Source organism: Eumetopias jubatus, unplaced genomic scaffold (genome assembly GCF_037043125.1).
Source record: "Eumetopias jubatus isolate StellerSeaLion01/CBP00866 unplaced genomic scaffold, mEumJub1_p1.0 scaffold_13, whole genome shotgun sequence".
NCBI classification, from domain to species: Eukaryota; Metazoa; Chordata; class Mammalia; order Carnivora; family Otariidae; genus Eumetopias; species Eumetopias jubatus.
This window is the reverse complement of record NW_028274819.1, coordinates 28,345,330-28,362,714: the sequence shown is the minus strand read 5'-3', so window position 1 is coordinate 28,362,714 and position 17,385 is coordinate 28,345,330. Positions and strand designations below refer to the sequence as shown.

General features: G+C 54.5%; 1 protein-coding gene across 12 annotated transcripts in view; it reads right to left on the bottom strand.

The window, feature by feature from the left end:
• Positions 1 to 13,544, bottom strand: part of WT1 (WT1 transcription factor) — a 46,211-nt gene extending 32,667 nt beyond the window's left edge. For 6 of the 12 annotated variants that reach the window (XM_088017436.1, XM_088017438.1, XM_028087738.2 and 3 more), the window contains exons 1-3: positions 12,733 to 13,390; positions 7,168 to 7,290; positions 6,610 to 6,712 (exon numbers count right to left, since the gene is read on the bottom strand). In XM_088017436.1, the coding sequence (XP_087873562.1) occupies positions 6,610 to 6,712; positions 7,168 to 7,290; positions 12,733 to 13,177 (671 nt within the window). In that variant the 5' untranslated portion in view covers positions 13,178 to 13,390. Of the gene's footprint in view, positions 1 to 6,609; positions 6,713 to 7,167; positions 7,291 to 9,063; positions 9,074 to 10,857; positions 10,861 to 12,732 lie in introns of those variants that run through there. The other 6 variants (XM_028087739.1, XM_028087741.1, XM_088017441.1 and 3 more) reach the window with 4 other exon arrangements.
• Positions 13,545 to 17,385: the final 3,841 nt, after the last annotated feature.

Sequence of the window (17,385 nt, the reverse complement as noted above, 5' to 3'; positions counted from 1 at the left end):
GGGGGCCCAGTCAGTCAGCTTGGCTGGCACAACCTCTTCACTGGAAGTCAGTGACAGCATGACAGCAACTGCTGTCGGGGAGGAGACAGAATGTGAACCCGAGCTAAAAATACTGGGCCCGAGCACGCTCCAGCTCTGATCGCTTTGGGCAATCGGTCAACACCCAGCTTTCATCACAAAAACCCACAAAAAGAGGCAGCACTGGTCCAGGAATATATGGCCTCTGACAAATAAAGCATCTAATTATTAAGTAAGCACTGTAGGTGTCGACCATTTCATTCCCAGAGGAGATCAGATAAGCAGGTGGTTTGGCTCAAAGCAAACCACAGTGGTCACGTAGGCATTTCAGCTCCCCGTCTAACTCCGTCTGTTCGGAAGTGAACTCTGAAATCGCAGACTGCCAAAATATATTCCAAAAGTCATGGTATCCTTTCTATTTTTTAAGTTAGATTTTTTTTTAAGGCCCCTTGTTTCTTATGTAAGAAATGTTTGAAGTTGGAAGCAAGGGAGAGAGGAAAGAAACTTCTATAACTGGGATTAATGCAAGTTGGAGTAAAATAAAAGGAAGTCAGTCCTAGCAAAAAGAGGAACTTAAAAGGAAATTGGTAGTAGATCATATAGAGTTTGTTTTGGCCTGGACTGCAGTATTACTGAGTTCTTGACCTCCACACAAAAATAAAGGAGGGGGGAAAAAAGCCCTCAGCTATTATCTGGGCTGGGACTCCCCCACTCTTCAAATGCATGTGTAATTCAAGTACATTTTCATCTTTGAGTATGTTTACTATATTCAGCAGAACAAGGTAGAAAAGTTCATGTCACCACCGGCACAGAGCTGTTGAATCTGGTTGAGGTTGGGGTTACCTCTGCCAGATAGTGGTTGGCTGGCAAAGGAGCACTTTGGTGGACGTCAAGAGTTTCCCCCATGAGATCGAAGGAAAAAAAAAGAAAGAATGAGAAAAGAAAATGCCGACCAACAAAAATGCAGATATAGCTGGCACCTGTGATCAGAATTCATGATGGCCAACTTTTGCTTCAACAGCTCTGCCCCACACCAACAGAGAGGCCTCTGTGGGTTCCCCCCCACCTGATAACCAGGGCTCAGGCACCGAGGCTGCAGCCAGACCTTTTCCTGCGTTCTTCCCTCCAAGGCGCCATGGAGGCTGCCTGTTGAGAAATTTCTGCCCAGCAGGCCATGGTGAATAATTATTTTACAGTCAATCTCTTGGTATTGTTATTTCTCTCAAGCTCACCAGTTAACCAAAGAAAACCCCACTGGGGATTCAACTTCTATTAATAAACACTTGGTCAGCACAAAAGTTGCAGGAATATTTGAAACTAGATTTTTCCCCCTCCCTGGAGACAAGTCCATTTCAAGCCTTTGGTTGTGATAACACTGTCCACCCCTGGAAACCACTTCAGACTTTCTGCCTTCGTGCCTCCCAATGTGGGAAACAAATACCAGTATTGTCTTAAGGGAAACTTTACACCATGTAAAGTGTACGTAGATACACAAGTGGAAAAAAGGCATTCTCAATTGTCATTTTATTTCCTTGGGCATGAGCTGTTCCTCTGATTCATGTCTAAGTGGAAGGCCAACCTCAATGGTAGATAATGTACTTCCCACTGACCTGGATTCCCCAGAAACTCTAGGGCTGCTACGGAAGTCTCTTTCATATGAAAAACGTCCACTGTCAACCAAAAAGCCTCCACTGTCAACCGCATCATTTGTGAATCATCAACATTCAATTAAGAATATTTGAATCAGCAGTTACTGCTTCCCAAGGTGGAGCAGTTTTACCTACTAGGGGGCTAAAGGAAGTAGGCTCGTTTAAATTGGTAGCACATTGGGGCGCCTGGGTGGCTCAGTTGGTTAGGCGACTGCCTTCGGCTCGGGTCATGATCCTGGAGTCCCGGGATCGAGTCCCACATCGGGCTCCCTGCTCAGCAGGGAGTCTGCTTCTCCCTCTGACTCTCCCCCCCCCCATGCTCTCTCTCTCTCATTCTCTCTCTCAAAATAAATAAATCAATAAAATCTTAAAAAAAAATAAAATAAATTGGTAGCACATTTGCTAAAGAAGGATGCACAAACCTAATAAAAGAGACTAAGAAGAAAAGGAAAGGACTACAATATCTAAAAAAAATAATAATAACGTGTGGGGAATATTTTTTAAACACAGGGCACAGAACTCCTTTTCAAAGTAGCTGTGAATATCAACGCATGAACTGGGCAGAGTCAGGGATGGGGGGCTCCGAGGAGGTCCGCAAGAAGAGAAGGCAAAGGGCTTTGTGAAAAAAGATTCAAAGGAAGTGAGCAGGGAAGACACCGCTAGCTGCCTGTTCTAGGTAGAAATCAGGACAAATCTGTGCCTAGTGAGAGTGGATTTACTACTCTCTCCCCTCAGGAGAGCGGGAGGTCCAACCTCCCTGGAACCTTGCCTCTGAGCACAATCACGGTGGCCCCAGAAGCAGTCGTTCTTCCTGGGTCTGGACGGATGGGGAGAAAAGTCTTCAGGTGTCTGGACTGAACTCTACCCCCAGTAGTTCACACCCAGTGGTTAAGGCAAAGCTAGAGGAGTCTGAAGTCTGAAGGACAGACAGCTGCTTTGTGAGTGAGGGCTTCAGGAGAAAGCTCAAGTTGCTTCTGACAATACTCACCAGGAAGAATACTGCCCCAATCCATTAAGGGCTTTCTTGAAAGTTTTGGATAAAACTAATGGATAATGGGATTTCTTTCATAACTGGGAAATAAAGACCTTTCTCTAGTGAGACCCCAGACAGACGTCACCTTTGGAAAGAAAATGGCATTTCTTTATCAAGAGAGGGGGCAGGATGAAGTGGGTAAGAGGGATTCTGAAACCTCACGACCTGAACTCAAACGCCAGCTCTGTCCCTTCCTGGGTCATACTGGGCAAAGTCACCTCCCAGGGCCTCCTCTGTAAAATGGAGATGATAATCTATTGCCTGCCTCCAAGAGTCATGTGGATTAAAGAAGTCAATACTTGTAAAGTGCCTAGAATGGTGTGCGGATGAAGTAAGTATATAAGCATTTGCTCTGCATATTTATCAGCAACAGTACTGGTACAGACCGTATAAGGGGAACATTCCAGGCGGGGGTTGCTGAGGGGCCTGGAATCCCTTCATGATTCAGAGCACAGATGGGTTTTGAAGTCAGAGAGACTGAGGATCAAGTCCTGGTCTTGATTCTGACTTGCTGTGTGACTTAAGCAAGTTATTTCGACTCTCTGAAACTATTTCCTCTTCAGTAGAGTGGAGATTGGAGTACCTACTTCACAAAGTAATCAGAAGAATTAAATGAATGAACTGAGTGAAGTACTTAGCACCGTGTCCAGCACGTAGTCAGCATGCAATAAATCCTCATTGTTTACTCATGTTTCACCCAGCTATGATCACTGGATCCCCTAGGAGCTGAAATCTGGTTTCTGAAACCTCAGTGACCTTTAGACAAAACTCTATCCACCTTCAAAATGGAGGATGGCAGAGAGGATGGGGAAAACCATCTCCTATCACTTCCTATAAGTTGATTGGGGACATTTTCTATTCACTGTTGTTCATATCTACACACAAATGTGCACAGCTGTAACTCCTCAGATCTGTTACCTGAGAGAGGAGAGAGAATCACTGGACAGTTCTCTTCTAACACGGAGAGAATTTTGAGAATTTCCTCAAAGCAAATTCACATTGTGCACTGCTTATTTAATATCAGTATATGTACCATTACCTTTATTTCATGCTGGGAAGGAAGACTAAATTCAAGATTGAAGAGACAGAAGCTTTGGAAGGGCAGCAGGGAAGAGGCTGGGCAGGCTGCCCCAGGGGGTCAAGTGTAACAAGGCAAACGAAATAAATACAAGCAAGTCTTTCCCAGGAGGTCCCAATTTTAGACAGAAGGGAATGGAGCCAGGGACCAAAGAAGCACCACTGAATATCTAAAACCCAAATGTTAAGCCATTAAGTGATTAAAATTTAGTCTTGTTTCCTATGCTTTTTCAAACATTGCATTCATAAAAGCATTTCAATACCCTTTCAAACTTTTTTCATGAATAAGAAAGAAAGAAATGACATAACTGCAGTAATGTCAATGCATAGAACCAATTTTAAAACATCCCTATACCTGTTCATTCATCATTACTGCAGGGGAAGTACCTGACCTTTGAAAACTGATTAGAAATGTTATGAATTGAGGGTGAGTGGAATTTCAAAGACAGTACAAACTTCAAGGGAGCAAACTCTTTTCCTACAGGAGTCACAAATTCTTGCTTAGATGTTATTGCTTAGAAATTTTCTCTAACAGAAGAAAACGCTATTTTTGTGACAAATATAAAAATTGAGAAGCAAAAAAAAAGTTCCAATTATGTAGAAAGAAGAAGGGGATAAGCAAATATTTCCAAAAGATGAACATGACAAAATTGCTTTATGTAGTGGACAATCAGAAGCTGGATTAGAAATGTGAGAATTTTACCTATAAAATGCAATCCAAGTGACTTTTCCTACTTCCGTGGCAACCACAAATCCAGCCCTAGGGCAAAATCCACCACAGGGACTCAGTTTCAGAACTGCTGTTAAACCAGTGGCTGTGATCACTTTATCCCCACCCCCTCTTTCTAGGCTGCTCAGCCCCTCTGACGGCCCCTTCCTAGTGTGGCTTGAGGCTTGGGAGAGAGGAGAGTAAGAAATGTGTGTATCTGTGTCCCTTTTGAACTAGACTCCAATGCCTCCCAGATCCCAACCCCCAAGGAGATATCCCAGCACATCTAAACAGCACCCACTCCAGCGTCAAGGTGTTCCTTTCTACCTGGGGTAAGGCTCCAATCAGGACTAAAGAGGGAGGAGTGGGCCAAAGTCATCCCATGGGGAACCATCCCAACTACACCCCCAATGGCTACTCCAATAACAGCAATGGCATTCTGGCAATGGCAGGAAGAGTTCCTCAAGAATGGCAATGGTCCTGCCACCAGTTTTGCTGGGTGGGAGTGTTCACAGCAGAGAATGGTTGTGGGTTCTGCACCCATTCCAGTGATGGGACCCACCAAGGGGAAGCCCAGAGACTGTGGGCTTGGGACAGGGCACTGGGACTGAGGTGCCAAAGAATAGAACTGGATTCTAGCTAGTGACAAAGAAAAGGAAGATGAGGAGGTGTGATCATTCTACCTCTCTCTCTCTCTGCAACCTTCATGCATTTCTTTGTTCCTTCTCGCTCAAAGAAAGAAAGGAAGGAAGGGGAAGGGAGAAGGAAGGGGAAGGGGAGAAAGGAAGGGAAGGAGAGTGACCTCGAATCCAAGATCCAATTAGATATGCCGGATTTTCCCATCAGAGGGAAAGGCTTCCGAACTCCGTGTGCCTCAGGCGTACAGAACTCGAAGGGGCTCGACCCTGTACTTCCCCCGGATAGGGAGAATCAGACCAGTCCCAGGCTCAATTTCATAAGCACACCGAGACTTTGGGATGCGCCGCCGCCCGCTGGGGAGCGAAGACTCCTTCCCCTCCTCCACCTGTGGGACTGGAGGTCCCCCAGGCGCAGCCATTGCCCCCACCCAATCTTCCAGGGCAGGCGCTTTTCCTTCCTTCATTACCTCACTACCTCCTTCCCTTGACGTCAGCCCCGGGTCCTCGAGCGGAGGGGGGAGGATGGAGATGAGTTTGGGGGCAGGCGGTATCAGGATCCCCGCAGCACCGGGGTGGAGGTTAGGGGCGGAATATGAGGTAATGCTCGCCCAATCCCCCGCCTCAAAGGCCGAGAGCCGCCACTTCCCTCCCCCCGCCCCACCTTCCAGCCCCGCGCGCGCCGGTGTGTGCACCAGTTACTAGGCAACCCTATCGGAGAAGCGGGATGCCGGCCAAGTTCACCCAAAGTTGAAGAATAAATTTGGGGGAGAGAAGGTTGAGGGTGGAGCGAGAGCCGGGAGAACACACAAGGGACAGGAAAAAAAAGCTTGGAAGGAAAAGAAGCTGGTCTTCTGCCTCCCTGGAACGGGAAGGAGGGCCGACGCGGGCTGGAGCAGTGTCCCCGGGGGCCACCGCTGCGACCCGACCGCCGATCGGCCGGCAGTCCGGGTCCGGTTCCGCGGGGGGGCCCGGAGCTGGGAGCCACGCCCACCGAGCGCCGCCGCAGCCAAAGACTCTGGAGCACCTGGGTGGGGAGGAGGCTGTGGTCCGAGCGTACGCGCCCTCGAATTACTACCAGAGAAGGCCGGCCCGTGCAGCCAGTGGGCGAGGAGGGGTCTGAGAAGCGAGAAGAACGGAGTGGGAGTGCACTCCATGTTTAGTCTTTGGTCCCGAGAAACCTAAGGGCTCCTTAATGAGCCCTTACAAAAATAACTTCTCGAAGCGCCACTCTTCTTTAGCTCTAACAGTAACCAACCTCGTTTATATTAAAAACAAGAGCGCCAGGAGACGAGGAAACCTACTTCTTGCAAATCAGAGCCAGGAGATCTGCTTTAGTTTGCTTTAAGTAGCTAAAGGCGTCCTTTGCCTCCGGACCCTACATGCCCGCGGTCCCGGCTGCCCGCGTCGGACGTTCCGGCTCCAGCCGGTTCGCGCGCCCCCTCCGGGGTCCCGGGAACCCAGACACCGTTCTGAGCGCCTTCCTACCTGCTGTAGGGCGTCCTCAGCAGCAGGGCCTGGCTGCCTGTGCAGCTGTCGGTAGGGGTGTGGCAGCCATAGACTGGGGGCGGCACAGAGTACTGCTGCTCGCCTGCGGAGAGCCGAGGAGAGCCCAGTGAGCGCGCCCCAAAGGCTGGGGCGGGGGGAGGGTGCGAGGACGCGGGCAGGGTCTGGGACAGAGAGCATCCCCAGCCAGGCTCGGAGGCTAAGCTGGGGGCAACGGGCCTGGATGTCGGGGCGTGCCGAGAGAAGGCGTCCAGATCCTAAGGAGCTAATCTACTTCTCACTTCACATTCCCTTAGCAGTCACTTCCTAGTACACCGAAGAGACCTTCGAGACGTTCGTAGACTCGCTTGAGTAGAGCTGTCCCCAACATACTTGGGGTGGGGGCTAAACTCAATCTTTTCTTTTAAATTAGGTGAGACTGGGCTGATTATTTCTAACAATCCCTTCTTTCACAATTTGCGGTGGGTTGGAAATTCCGGGGACGGGGGATTTGGCACGAAAGAAGGGGAGAAGGACCCCACATCATTCCCTCCTGCTTACCCAGAGAGCCCTGCTGGCCCATGGGGTCCTCGTGCTTGAAAGAGTGGTTGGGGAACTGCGCTGCGTGGTGCGAGGGCGTGTGACCGTAGCTGGGCGTCCCGTCGAAGGTGACTGTACTGTATCCTGCGAGCAGAGCGGAAAGAGAAGCACAACGTCAGCGGGGGTAGCCCGGTCGGGTGGGTCTACCAAACCAGAACCCGGGGCGAGGAGCACGCGGCCTCCTCACCCCCCGAACTCGAAACCCCAGCGGAGGATTATGCCACCCCACCGGCCTCCAGAACTTTCGGGGGGGGGGGGAAGCCGGGGCAAACCCCAAAGGTGTGACCTCGGGGCCGGGGGTCCGCCCTTTCCCAAGGAAAACCTTGACCTCCCCGCCGGTTCCCGATTCATGTACGCCCCTCATCTCCCACGGTGTTTGCCGCTCCTGAACCGAACCTCAGGCAAGTGAAGTATGAAGACCGCCAACCGCTCGCCAGAGAAAGTTCTTCACCTCCGAAGAGAAACACCGTGGCTCTTGCTCAGGGGTTAGCGCGGGCGAGCGAAATGAATCTGTTCCGCTGACCCCGAGCTGACTCGGAGCCGTAAATCAGGGCACCGCGCACCAACTTTCATTAATTACTTGGAGCCCGTTAACCGGCATGGGCCTTAGATGGGGAGAGTAGTTACTGAGTAATGTTATCTGAGGCTGTGCGACCCTACACGACGACACCCAAGGCCCTCAGGAAAGCTGGTGAAGGTTAAAAGAAGGGGCCCTTTCAGTTGGGCCCGCCGGCATCGGCCCGCAGCCCTCCTCCTTACCCTCTTGGACCCAACTCGCATCCAGTGCGTCCTTACTCTGACCACCACCGTGGGGTTCCTCGCGCCCCAGGTTGGGGAGCGTGCCTGTTTTAGAATGTAGGTAACACCGTAGCTCCCTTTCCCTCCATGGCAGTGCACGGGTCCCCTGCCAGTTTCCCTACCGAGAAACCAATGGCAAGATGGACCGTGTTCTTCCCCAACTCTCCGAAGGCTGAGTAACAGAATGTGGTGTCTTGATTGAAAACCGTGGTCTCCTTCTGTGATTATTGTTATTAAATTGCTTTAAACATATACCCCACCAGCTTCTGGAAAACTGTTGCCACCTCTGGGGAAAAAGTATCCTCCAGCTACGATGAAGGTCAGTCCCGGGGCCCTGAAGGGAATGGTGGGATTCCCTCCTTTTATGCGCAGGCCCCAGCGCCTCCGGCCTGAGGTCCAGGCCAGGAGGCGAATGAGATCGGCTCGGAAGCTCACAAAGGCTTCCCGCAGGGCCACGGTGCCGACCCATCCCCCACTCATTCTCCCAGCTCCCGCCCAGCCATTGCGCTGGATCTCCAAACTCCACTCAGTTTTTGGGAGTGGGCTGGGTCAAACACCCCCACTCTTGCCCCAGGCTTGACAGAGGCTCTGCAACAAGTGTCTGCAAAGACTTAGGATGGACAGAGGAAGGAGACCGTTACTCCATCTTTGAAACATACCCCCCCAAACAGAAACAAAAACGGAGCTTCTCCTGCCCGCTTCAGGCAGTGCGGTGTGTCGGAGTGGGAGAGAGGGTCGGGGCAGGTCGTAAATACCGGATCGTACCAGGCAGGCAAAATCTAACAGGTTGACAATTTAAAAAGCCACCAGCTTTTACAACTTGCATGATTCCAGAGTCCTACATTTCTCGCCTACTAAGTAGCTGTCAGGCGTCGGTGAGCAGCTTGAGCTTCCTTTTGGGAGCGAAGGCTCGACCCTGTTTGAGGCCTACCTGTCAGCTTACAAACGAAATTTGGCTCTCAGTACCCAATTTTGCAGAGAGAAGGCCGAATTTTGAAAAGATATTTTTTAAATAGAGAGAAGAAATAGAAACCACAAAGAAATTGTCTCTAGACGAACCCTTCTCCATTCCTGAGCAGATGCGTAGGCAGTGGCCCAGAGCACGTGCTGTCCTTGGAGGCGGGCTCCGCAATTGTAGGGTTGCGGGCTGCAGCGCCCGAACCCGCCACGTAGCCTCCGCGCCCCGCGAGGCTCCCAAGGGCCCCTCCCGGGCAGGACACGCAGACGGGCGCGGGGGGGGGGGCGCAGGGGCCAGCCTCCAACCCCTCCCTCACGACCGTCGGGAAGGGCCGTGTTGAAAGCGCCTGCGGAGGGGACAGAGGGCTCTTTTAATTAGAAGCTTATCGGACCCGGGACTGATTAGATCGCGCTGTGCTGGGGCCGCGAGCTGGGCCCCGCGCGGAGAGCGCGGGGGCGGGGGCCCAGGGAGGAACAGTTGCCGGCGAAAAGGGGCAGCGTGTTCAAAGGCTCCTTGTACAGGCCTTCGAGAGAGAGGCTCTAAGCGTCCAAAGTAGCGCTTTTCCCACGGTTAGTCTCTGCCCGGGAAGGGAGTGCAACCTTGACCGCGCGGAGAGGCGAGACACGCTCTGCGCCTCCCTCCTCCGCGCGCGGCAGCGGAGGAACCCGGGAACCGCCTGGCCGGGCCTGGCCTCCCAAAAGCTGGGGGGTAGAGTGGACAGCAGGCTCAGTCAAGGAGGGGGGCAGAAGGCTGAAAATGATGACTCCATTGCTGTGGCAGAATAAGGAAAAATCTGTCCCCCAACGAAATACCCTCTCCAACGTGACCCAAAGGGGGGCGCCCTTCGCCCTTGGGTAAGAGCCGGTCTCTATACCTGACCCTAGGGTGGCCTGGTGATGCCAAGGCCGCCTCCTGCCCTAGGATTCAGAGCGCCCTCGGGACTGGGGGAATCAGAGGCTGACGAGCAATCTTTTTTTTCCCCTCCTTAAATCCCGCCTTAAGTCTGGGGCTACCCAAGTCCTCACCCCATTTCTGCCCTGACAAACCATCTAACCCTCACACACACACTACAGTCGGTTCAGTGCCCATCCAACAGGTCAAAGGAAATCTGTCTCAACAGAGGGGCCAAGATCCCTGGAAAAGGAGGTAGAAATAGCCTAGTATGGTCTGGGTTTGAGTCCCAGCTGTGCCACAGAGGGACCTGTTGCACACCTAATCTCTTAAAGCCTAGATTTTCTCATCCAGAAATAAGGAAATCCTCTAATGTCAGACTCCATAACTCCAATGTGCAAAGATGCACACTGCCTTAATGCTCAATCTCCAGTGCCTTGCACAGAGTAGATGCTCAATAAATGAATTAATGTTTAGAAGATTAGGACACCACCTATACTGTTTAAGAAATGGGAAAGGGAGGGAGATGGCGTGATGCCTGGGGGTGCCAACTGTCCTCTCCTGTGGGCCAGGGTTAGGCTGCTTTGCCTAGGGACAGGGATTCAGAGTCTTGATTCCTCTCTGCTGGAGCTTGTCCTGGGTCTGCTGATGGCCATTCTCATACTCTGGGGAAGGAGCTGATGCCCTTGCTTCCCCCAACACAAGCCTCCTGCCAGACCTTACATTCCTGGGGGAGCCACAGGAACCCCAGAAATCAAGAGAATCAATCCAGAATCTCCAGGCCTCAGGGTTATCAAGGCCAGGGCTGAGGCTGGAGCAGCTTCTGACATCTCACCCCAGCTTCCCAGTAAGTCCCAACAGCGAGGCAAGCATGACCCACTCACATTTTCAATGCAAGAAAAACCTAAACCCACAGACGGGACCTGCCTTACAGGTTGTGGCATGCATCTGGGGCCGACTCTCCACTGGGCTTTTCCCCGGGATTGGGAGGAGAACTCCTTCACCTGCTAGTCCTGGTCCCCAACTCCCAAGCCTTTTATCTCTGACAACCACCTTCATGCTGAACTGAGGGGACCCCAGGCACTAGATCTGCCTATAGAAGAGACCCAAACAAAGTAAATCCCCACAGAACCTAGATGGACTCAAATAAATGATAACAGCACAGTAGTATCTTGAGCCCCAGAAACAGACCAAATGGCTTCTCAGGCCCCTCCAAAGAGCACACATCCACACACAGATTCACTCACATCACACACCTGCCTGCCAGTCTTGCCCTTTCTGGTCCAGTCAACTTTAGGTGGTCTGCTGCCTTCTGAATTTAGAGCCCCAAGCCAGGGGAAAGTCGGGCTTCTGCTCCAGTGGCATAGAACTTCAAGCGGTGCCAGACCCCCAAGTTGCTCATCTCAGCTCTCCTCTTACAGACGGAGAAACTGAGACCTGGTGATTTGTAAAAGGTAACAACAGCTTGCTAATTAGAGGTGACACTATCAGAGAACGCAAGCCTCTGAATCGACACTGAGTTGTTCCAACATCCCTTGAGTGGGAAACACTAACTTCCATTTAAGAAACACCTAGAATGGAGGGACCCCGGGTGCTGCTTGAGGTTCCTCCACAGAACACGGATCTCGGATTCCCTAAACGAAGAGGGGAGGGTGGTTTCGATTTCACTGGGGCTTCTGGTGAGCCAGGTGCTCCAGGCTGGTTTCAGCTAGGGACCACCTGAATATACTCGTTTAGAAGGTGTTGGCATCGACCATGGACCAGCAGCATTGAGCACTTCTGCGCCTTGGGAGCCCTGGCACCTCCTGCAAACGGTACATGCTCTGCTTCTCCCGCCCCAGCATCCCAGAAACATCCCAGTCCCTTAGGCCCGCATGAAATTTTGCTCCAGCAAAAGCATCCGCCATTGCGTTTGTAAGGCGTTTCCTAAAATACTGAATCAACCCGAATTGGTTTAGATTCTCAAAGAGCACAGAAGTCCAATTAGAGTAAAATTAGAAAACAAACTACAGGGGCCTGGCACGATTGGTTCAGCGCTAAGCCCTGATAAAGGTAAGTAGGTGTGCGGGAGCCAGAGCGGGAGAAGGCACCAAGGCGCGCTGAAGGCAGGCCGATGCTTGGGCCTCGTTCCACGGCCTCTCGGAGGACCCGGTCCCACAGGGCTTGGAATGGGATGAACAGAGTTCTCTTCCAGCCCTGGAGCCCTCGCGGACGCCGCCTGAGCTGGAACCCAGGAGACATCTGCTATTATATATACTACCAGACGCGAACACCGACACGGTTCCAGGAAAGCCACTGTTTAGTTGCTAGCCCGTTCATTTACTCGTTCTTTGCTCATACTTCTCGGCGTCTAACGTGTGCCGTCACCGTAGTACAGGCTGGAGCGGCTCCTGACGTTTTGGCGCAGCGTAGGAACACGGGCTGCTCCCCCGGTGCTGGTCCCACAGTCTAAAAGCTAAAAAAGTCCAGTGCCTCCTAACAGTTCGGTGGGGCCTTGAGCTACAGAGCACCTTCCTGAGACAGAGCCAGACGCTGCACCGGTTCCCACTTCCCACTCCCACAGAGACTAGCAGTCCTGGAAGCTCCCGGGGTCCGAGGGGCCCCAGATGACCTCCCGGCTCATGCGAACCAGTCGGGCTCCCGGCTCTGCAGGATGTCAGGGGCCTCTGCCGGCACGTACTCCCTCTCCCGGGCCTCCTCTCCCCTAGCCGCTGCTTCCGCTACCCGCACACTCCTTGGCCGGGGGGGGGGGGGGGGGGCGAGGGGGGCAGCCGGTTAAGAGCCGGGGTCAGGGAAGGGATAGGACAGGGGAATGCGAGAGCGCGGCCGCAGCCCCGGCGCCACCCCGCGTGTAGGGGGCGCTCCCCCGGCCGGCTTACCCTGGTTGCGAATAGCGGGCTGGCTCTCGAGGCAGCTAGGCAGGTAGGGCGCGTTGGGGAACATCCTGGCCTGGCCGGAGGACGGCTGGCTGGGCGGAGGAGGGCCGAAGGGACCGTAGCGACAGGCTCCAGCTGTGCCGGTGAACTGGCCGGAGAAATGCACGGTGAAGGCGCTCAAGCACTGCTCCTCGTGCGGCTCCGCGCCGCCCCAGGTCGGCTCCTGTTTGATGAAGGAGTGAGGCGGCGGCGGCGGCGGGGGTGGCGGCGGAGCAGGCGGCGGCGCAGGACCGCCCAGCGAACCGTAAGCCGAGGCGCCCGGGGGTGCAAAATCCAGCACGGGCGCCCACTGCGCGGCGCCGCTCACGGGCAGGGCGCAGCCACCGCCGCCACCAAGCGAGGGTACCGCCGGCAGCAGTGCATTCAGGTCCCGCACGTCAGAGCCCATTTGCTGCGGCTCAGCCCCGGACGCCCCGCGGCTTCTTCGGCCTTGCAGACGCTCGGCGCTGGACTCGGCCGCACCTAATTTGGTCCAGAAGCCACCTGGGCCCCGGAGCCCTGGCTGCTCGGGCTGCTGAAGGCACCCAGACCCGGAGCGGAGCGAGTGAGAAGACGCCGGCTCCGGGGCACACGTGGAAGCCGGCTCCTGCGGCAAGAGGAAGTCCAGGATCGCGGCAAGGAGGCGGCGGGGCCCCGGCTCCTGGGCTGCCGTCCCGGCTCTGGGTGGGTGGGTGAGTGAATGAGTGGGAGGGCGGGTGGGAAGGGGGGAGCGGACAGACGGTCGGGTTGCGGAGAGCCCCCGGGTGTAGGCGCTGCCTTGAACTCCTTACCCCAGCTGCCTGGCTGCCCCCAGCTTCCCAAAGCTCAAATAAGAGGGGCTGGCGGCGGGGGAGGAGGAGGAGCCAGGAGCCTCGGCCGCTCCATTCACACCGCAGCCTAAGCCCAGCCAGGCAGCGCGCGCGGCTCGGAGGGGGCGCCCTCGCCGCGGGGGTAGGGGGGCGGGCCCGAGGGAGCGTACCTCTGGGAGACACCCTCCTCTCCTACCCGCCACGCGCTCTCAGCTGGTCTGCGGGACCCAGCCCACCCCCCCACCTCCCCTTCTCGGCCTTCGCAAGTGTGGGCGCCCCTGGGCCCTGGCGAGTCTCTCCAGGTGAGCAGCGAATGTCCCCACATCCCTGTGTGATGGGGGGGGCGGATGGGGTTGTTAAGCTGAGGGGGCGGGTTCAAGGGAGGGGCAGGTGAGCTCCACGAGGGCGGGAACTTAAGGAAAGCCCTGAAAACTTTCCCGGGCTTCAAAGAGGAGAATTCCTTTGCTCTGAGCCCGAAAGTCCGGCTCTTGCTTCTAGAGCCGCCTGGCAGGACTGGTGGGCGTAATCTCAGGTTCACTGGGATGGGGGTGACACTTTATGGGTTCCAGGGGCCAGACTCAGGGTGAACGTGGGTGACCTGGGGGGCGCGGTGCATCAGCTGTGATAAACGGCGTATTTCGATCGTCTGGTAGTTGGTTACTTGATGAGGTTTGTGTCCAAACGAGGGCAGTTGTCGCCTGCCTAAAAATTGGTGTCAGCCGCACTTAATCTCCTTTTCTAGCGAGGGATATTTAACTCTTCTTCGGTGAAGCCGGGAAAACAGCGGCTAATTTGGGAGGGAAGGAAACCTTTAGGGGAACACCCAGAGCCTGCACACATTCCAACTGAAGAATCCTGGAGCCCAGGTTGGAGGGTGAGAGGCGTGGAGGATTCGAAGTCCAAGCCCCCGGGGAGAAGTTTGGCTCCTGCAGCCAATCCCGCCGAGCTCGGCCTCGGACCCTCCGCTCATGGTCGAGAATACCGTTCTGGATAAGCAGTAACTGATAAGGGGACGCAAACCAGTTAGGGGGACCACGAAGGAAAGCCCTCCGTGGCCCACGGTCCAGGGCAGTGTTCGCTCCATTGGGAGCTCGGAGCGCCAGGCTTCGCCACATCGGACTCCTCTCTCTACCTAGTCATTCTTTGGGGCGCCGCACCTCAGGGCAGGTGTTTGAGGTTTTGTTTTGTGTTTTGGTTCTTCCACAGTAGTCAGGATTTAGGGCGATGCGGATCCTAGGCAAGGAGAAGCGCTGGGAACCCGGGTTCTAATGCGTTTCGGGGCGCGTGGAAACGCCCAGGAGAGCCAGGGGGCAGCGGCGGGTAGTGGCCGATGGCCGCCAGGCCTCTTAGTCCAGGCTGGCCGCGGAAGGGCCCGCAGCTCTCCGCCAAGCCCTTGCGAAGCGACAACCATGGTAGTTGCAGTTGTACAAAGAAACGGAACGTTTGAAAAGCCTTGGCGTACTCTTCATTTTCTTGCGCTTTGGTTTTAGTTCATTTGCACTGAGTAAATGAAATAGACCCGAGTTCCGGCTGCGAACCCGAGTCGTTGGCGGGCTCAGAACCTACACGCCAAATAAAATTCCCTCCTCTTGGGGTCGCTAGTCCTAGAGGCGCAGGAGACCGTGAGGGCAAAGGTCGGGAACACTCGCTCCCCGCTCGTTCCCCGGGCCACCTACGAGATCCTGCACCGCTCTTTGCGCTACTTTGGTGCTTGGGTGTGCTTGTCTCCACTCAGAAGCTTTATCTTTTTTTTAAAGAAATGAAAAGGTTCTGGAGGCCAGCTCCTTCTCCCCCCGACACTCTGTGAGCTGCCCAATACGCTCCCACAAGTGCAGTCTGGAAACTCGGGGCTGGGCTGGAGAGCTGGGCAGGGGCACGCGCGTTGGGTCCTTTTGGTGCAGAAAGGCCGCGGGAGACGAAACTTCTCAGGCCAAGTTGCCCCTAGAACGCCGCAGACCCCTGTCTCACACCCACCACTTTTATTTCGACGTCGTAGGAGTTTTTCTTAACTAGGATTCACTCAAGCGCCACGAGGGATGGAAAGCCCTTTATGAAAAGTCAGGGATTTGTATTTGCCAACGAAAAGCTCGATATTGCTTCTCTTTTATCCTCCTTTGCAAAGTTTTTTTGGGGGGTCTTTGGAGGGAGGTGACTTGAACGTGAGCTTTTGTGGTTTTGAATCCCAGATAGGGCAGAGGTGCTTAATTTTGCGCCTTTACGTTTAAAAAAAAGTTTTTGTTAAGGGGCGGGGTGGGGTGGATTGAGAGGAAAGGGGGGCCGAGAAAATTTAAGACTCCTCTCCTCTCCGCCATTTGTTGCCTGAGAATCCTAGAGGGAGGAAAGAGCAGTAGTGCGATCCCCGCTTCAGCCCTGGGGTGCCTCCCCGCTCCGACTTCGTAGTCCGAAACGGTGGGAGGAGTTCCCTGCAACCCGCGGGGCCGGGAAGTGAGTGCGGCGCGTCCGCAGACTCTGGAAGTCGGAAGGCCGCAGCCCAGAGGTCCCCGAATGCCGCCACCCATCCCCATCCCTGGAAGCCCAGGAGCGCCTAGCCCAACGCTGGGAAACCCGCACACTGAGGTCCGCCTTCTTCCCTCGGGTAACGTTCTCTGCGGGAGCTCGGCGGTTACCCAGGCAGACGCGCCCGCTACCCTGGCCTCGGCGCCCTGAGCCTGCCAGGCGGAGGGACAGAAAATCGGGCGGGGAGGAAGTCTGCCCGCCTCGGCAGGTGGGCGCTCGCCTGCCCCTCCGCAGCTCCAGGCCCAAGGAAATGAGGGCGGCCGAGACCTGGCTGCCCCTTCTCTCATTCACCCTTCCACTGCCGTCAGCGCTGAGACTTGTGGCACAGAAGATGTGGTCTGAATCACCGTTTGGCAGAGATGGAAATTGAACTCCCCGTCTACAGAGAAGGAAACTGAGGCCCAGGCAGAGGGAAGAAAGGCAGCTGTAGAGTTCAGTGGTTAAGAGGATGGAATTGGTGGTCAGAGAACAGAATCTCGGGTCCACCAGGTAACAGCTGTGTAATCCTAGAGGACTTCCATAGCCTCTCTGAGCCTCAGTTTCCTTACTAATCAGACAGGATAATGCAATACTAGCGTCCACTTCATGGGGTCGTGGGGAGTAGACCGGAGGATAGTGTTGGTTTACGCATTCAATAAACGTCACAACTGTCACTATTATTAAGGATACATAGCAAAATAGTGGCAAAGCCAAGCTGAAACCTTGGTCTCTGAACGTCTAGCTCGGGGCTTTACCCCCGCTACCCTTCTGCCGCTATAGAGCTAATGGAATGGGGTGTAAAGAAAAGAGGGAAAGAGAGACGTTAAAAACCCATGTGGCTCTGATACATTGGTAAAAGGCATCCTGGTCTGGAAGGTGCTTAATTATTGCGAGATCAAAAAATCGCCGCTGAGTGGTAGAGGGTACTGAGGACCTCTAACCGCCACCCCCCCCCCCCCGCCCCTTTGACCCGGGCGCTGTCAACTGCATTTGACCAAGAGCCGAGCCCGGCCCTGCAGCCGCGGCCCCAGGGAGCAGCGCGTACTCCCAGGCTGCGCTCCGGGCGTCACCCCGCGGCCGCCGACAACTGAATAAACACTCCGAAGCGCTGCGATCTGTCAAGGGCTGGGGCCGAAGACGCAGAAGAGGAGTGGCTCCACCGCCAGCCGCCCAGGAGGAACCGGCGCTCGATTAGCACCTCGTGCAGGGGCTAGAGTCCGGAGCTCCACGCGCAGGACCAGCAGCCTAATCAGGGCTCCTCCCCTCCCTGCCCATTCCAACTCTTGAGTATCTATCTGCTTACCCGAGCCTC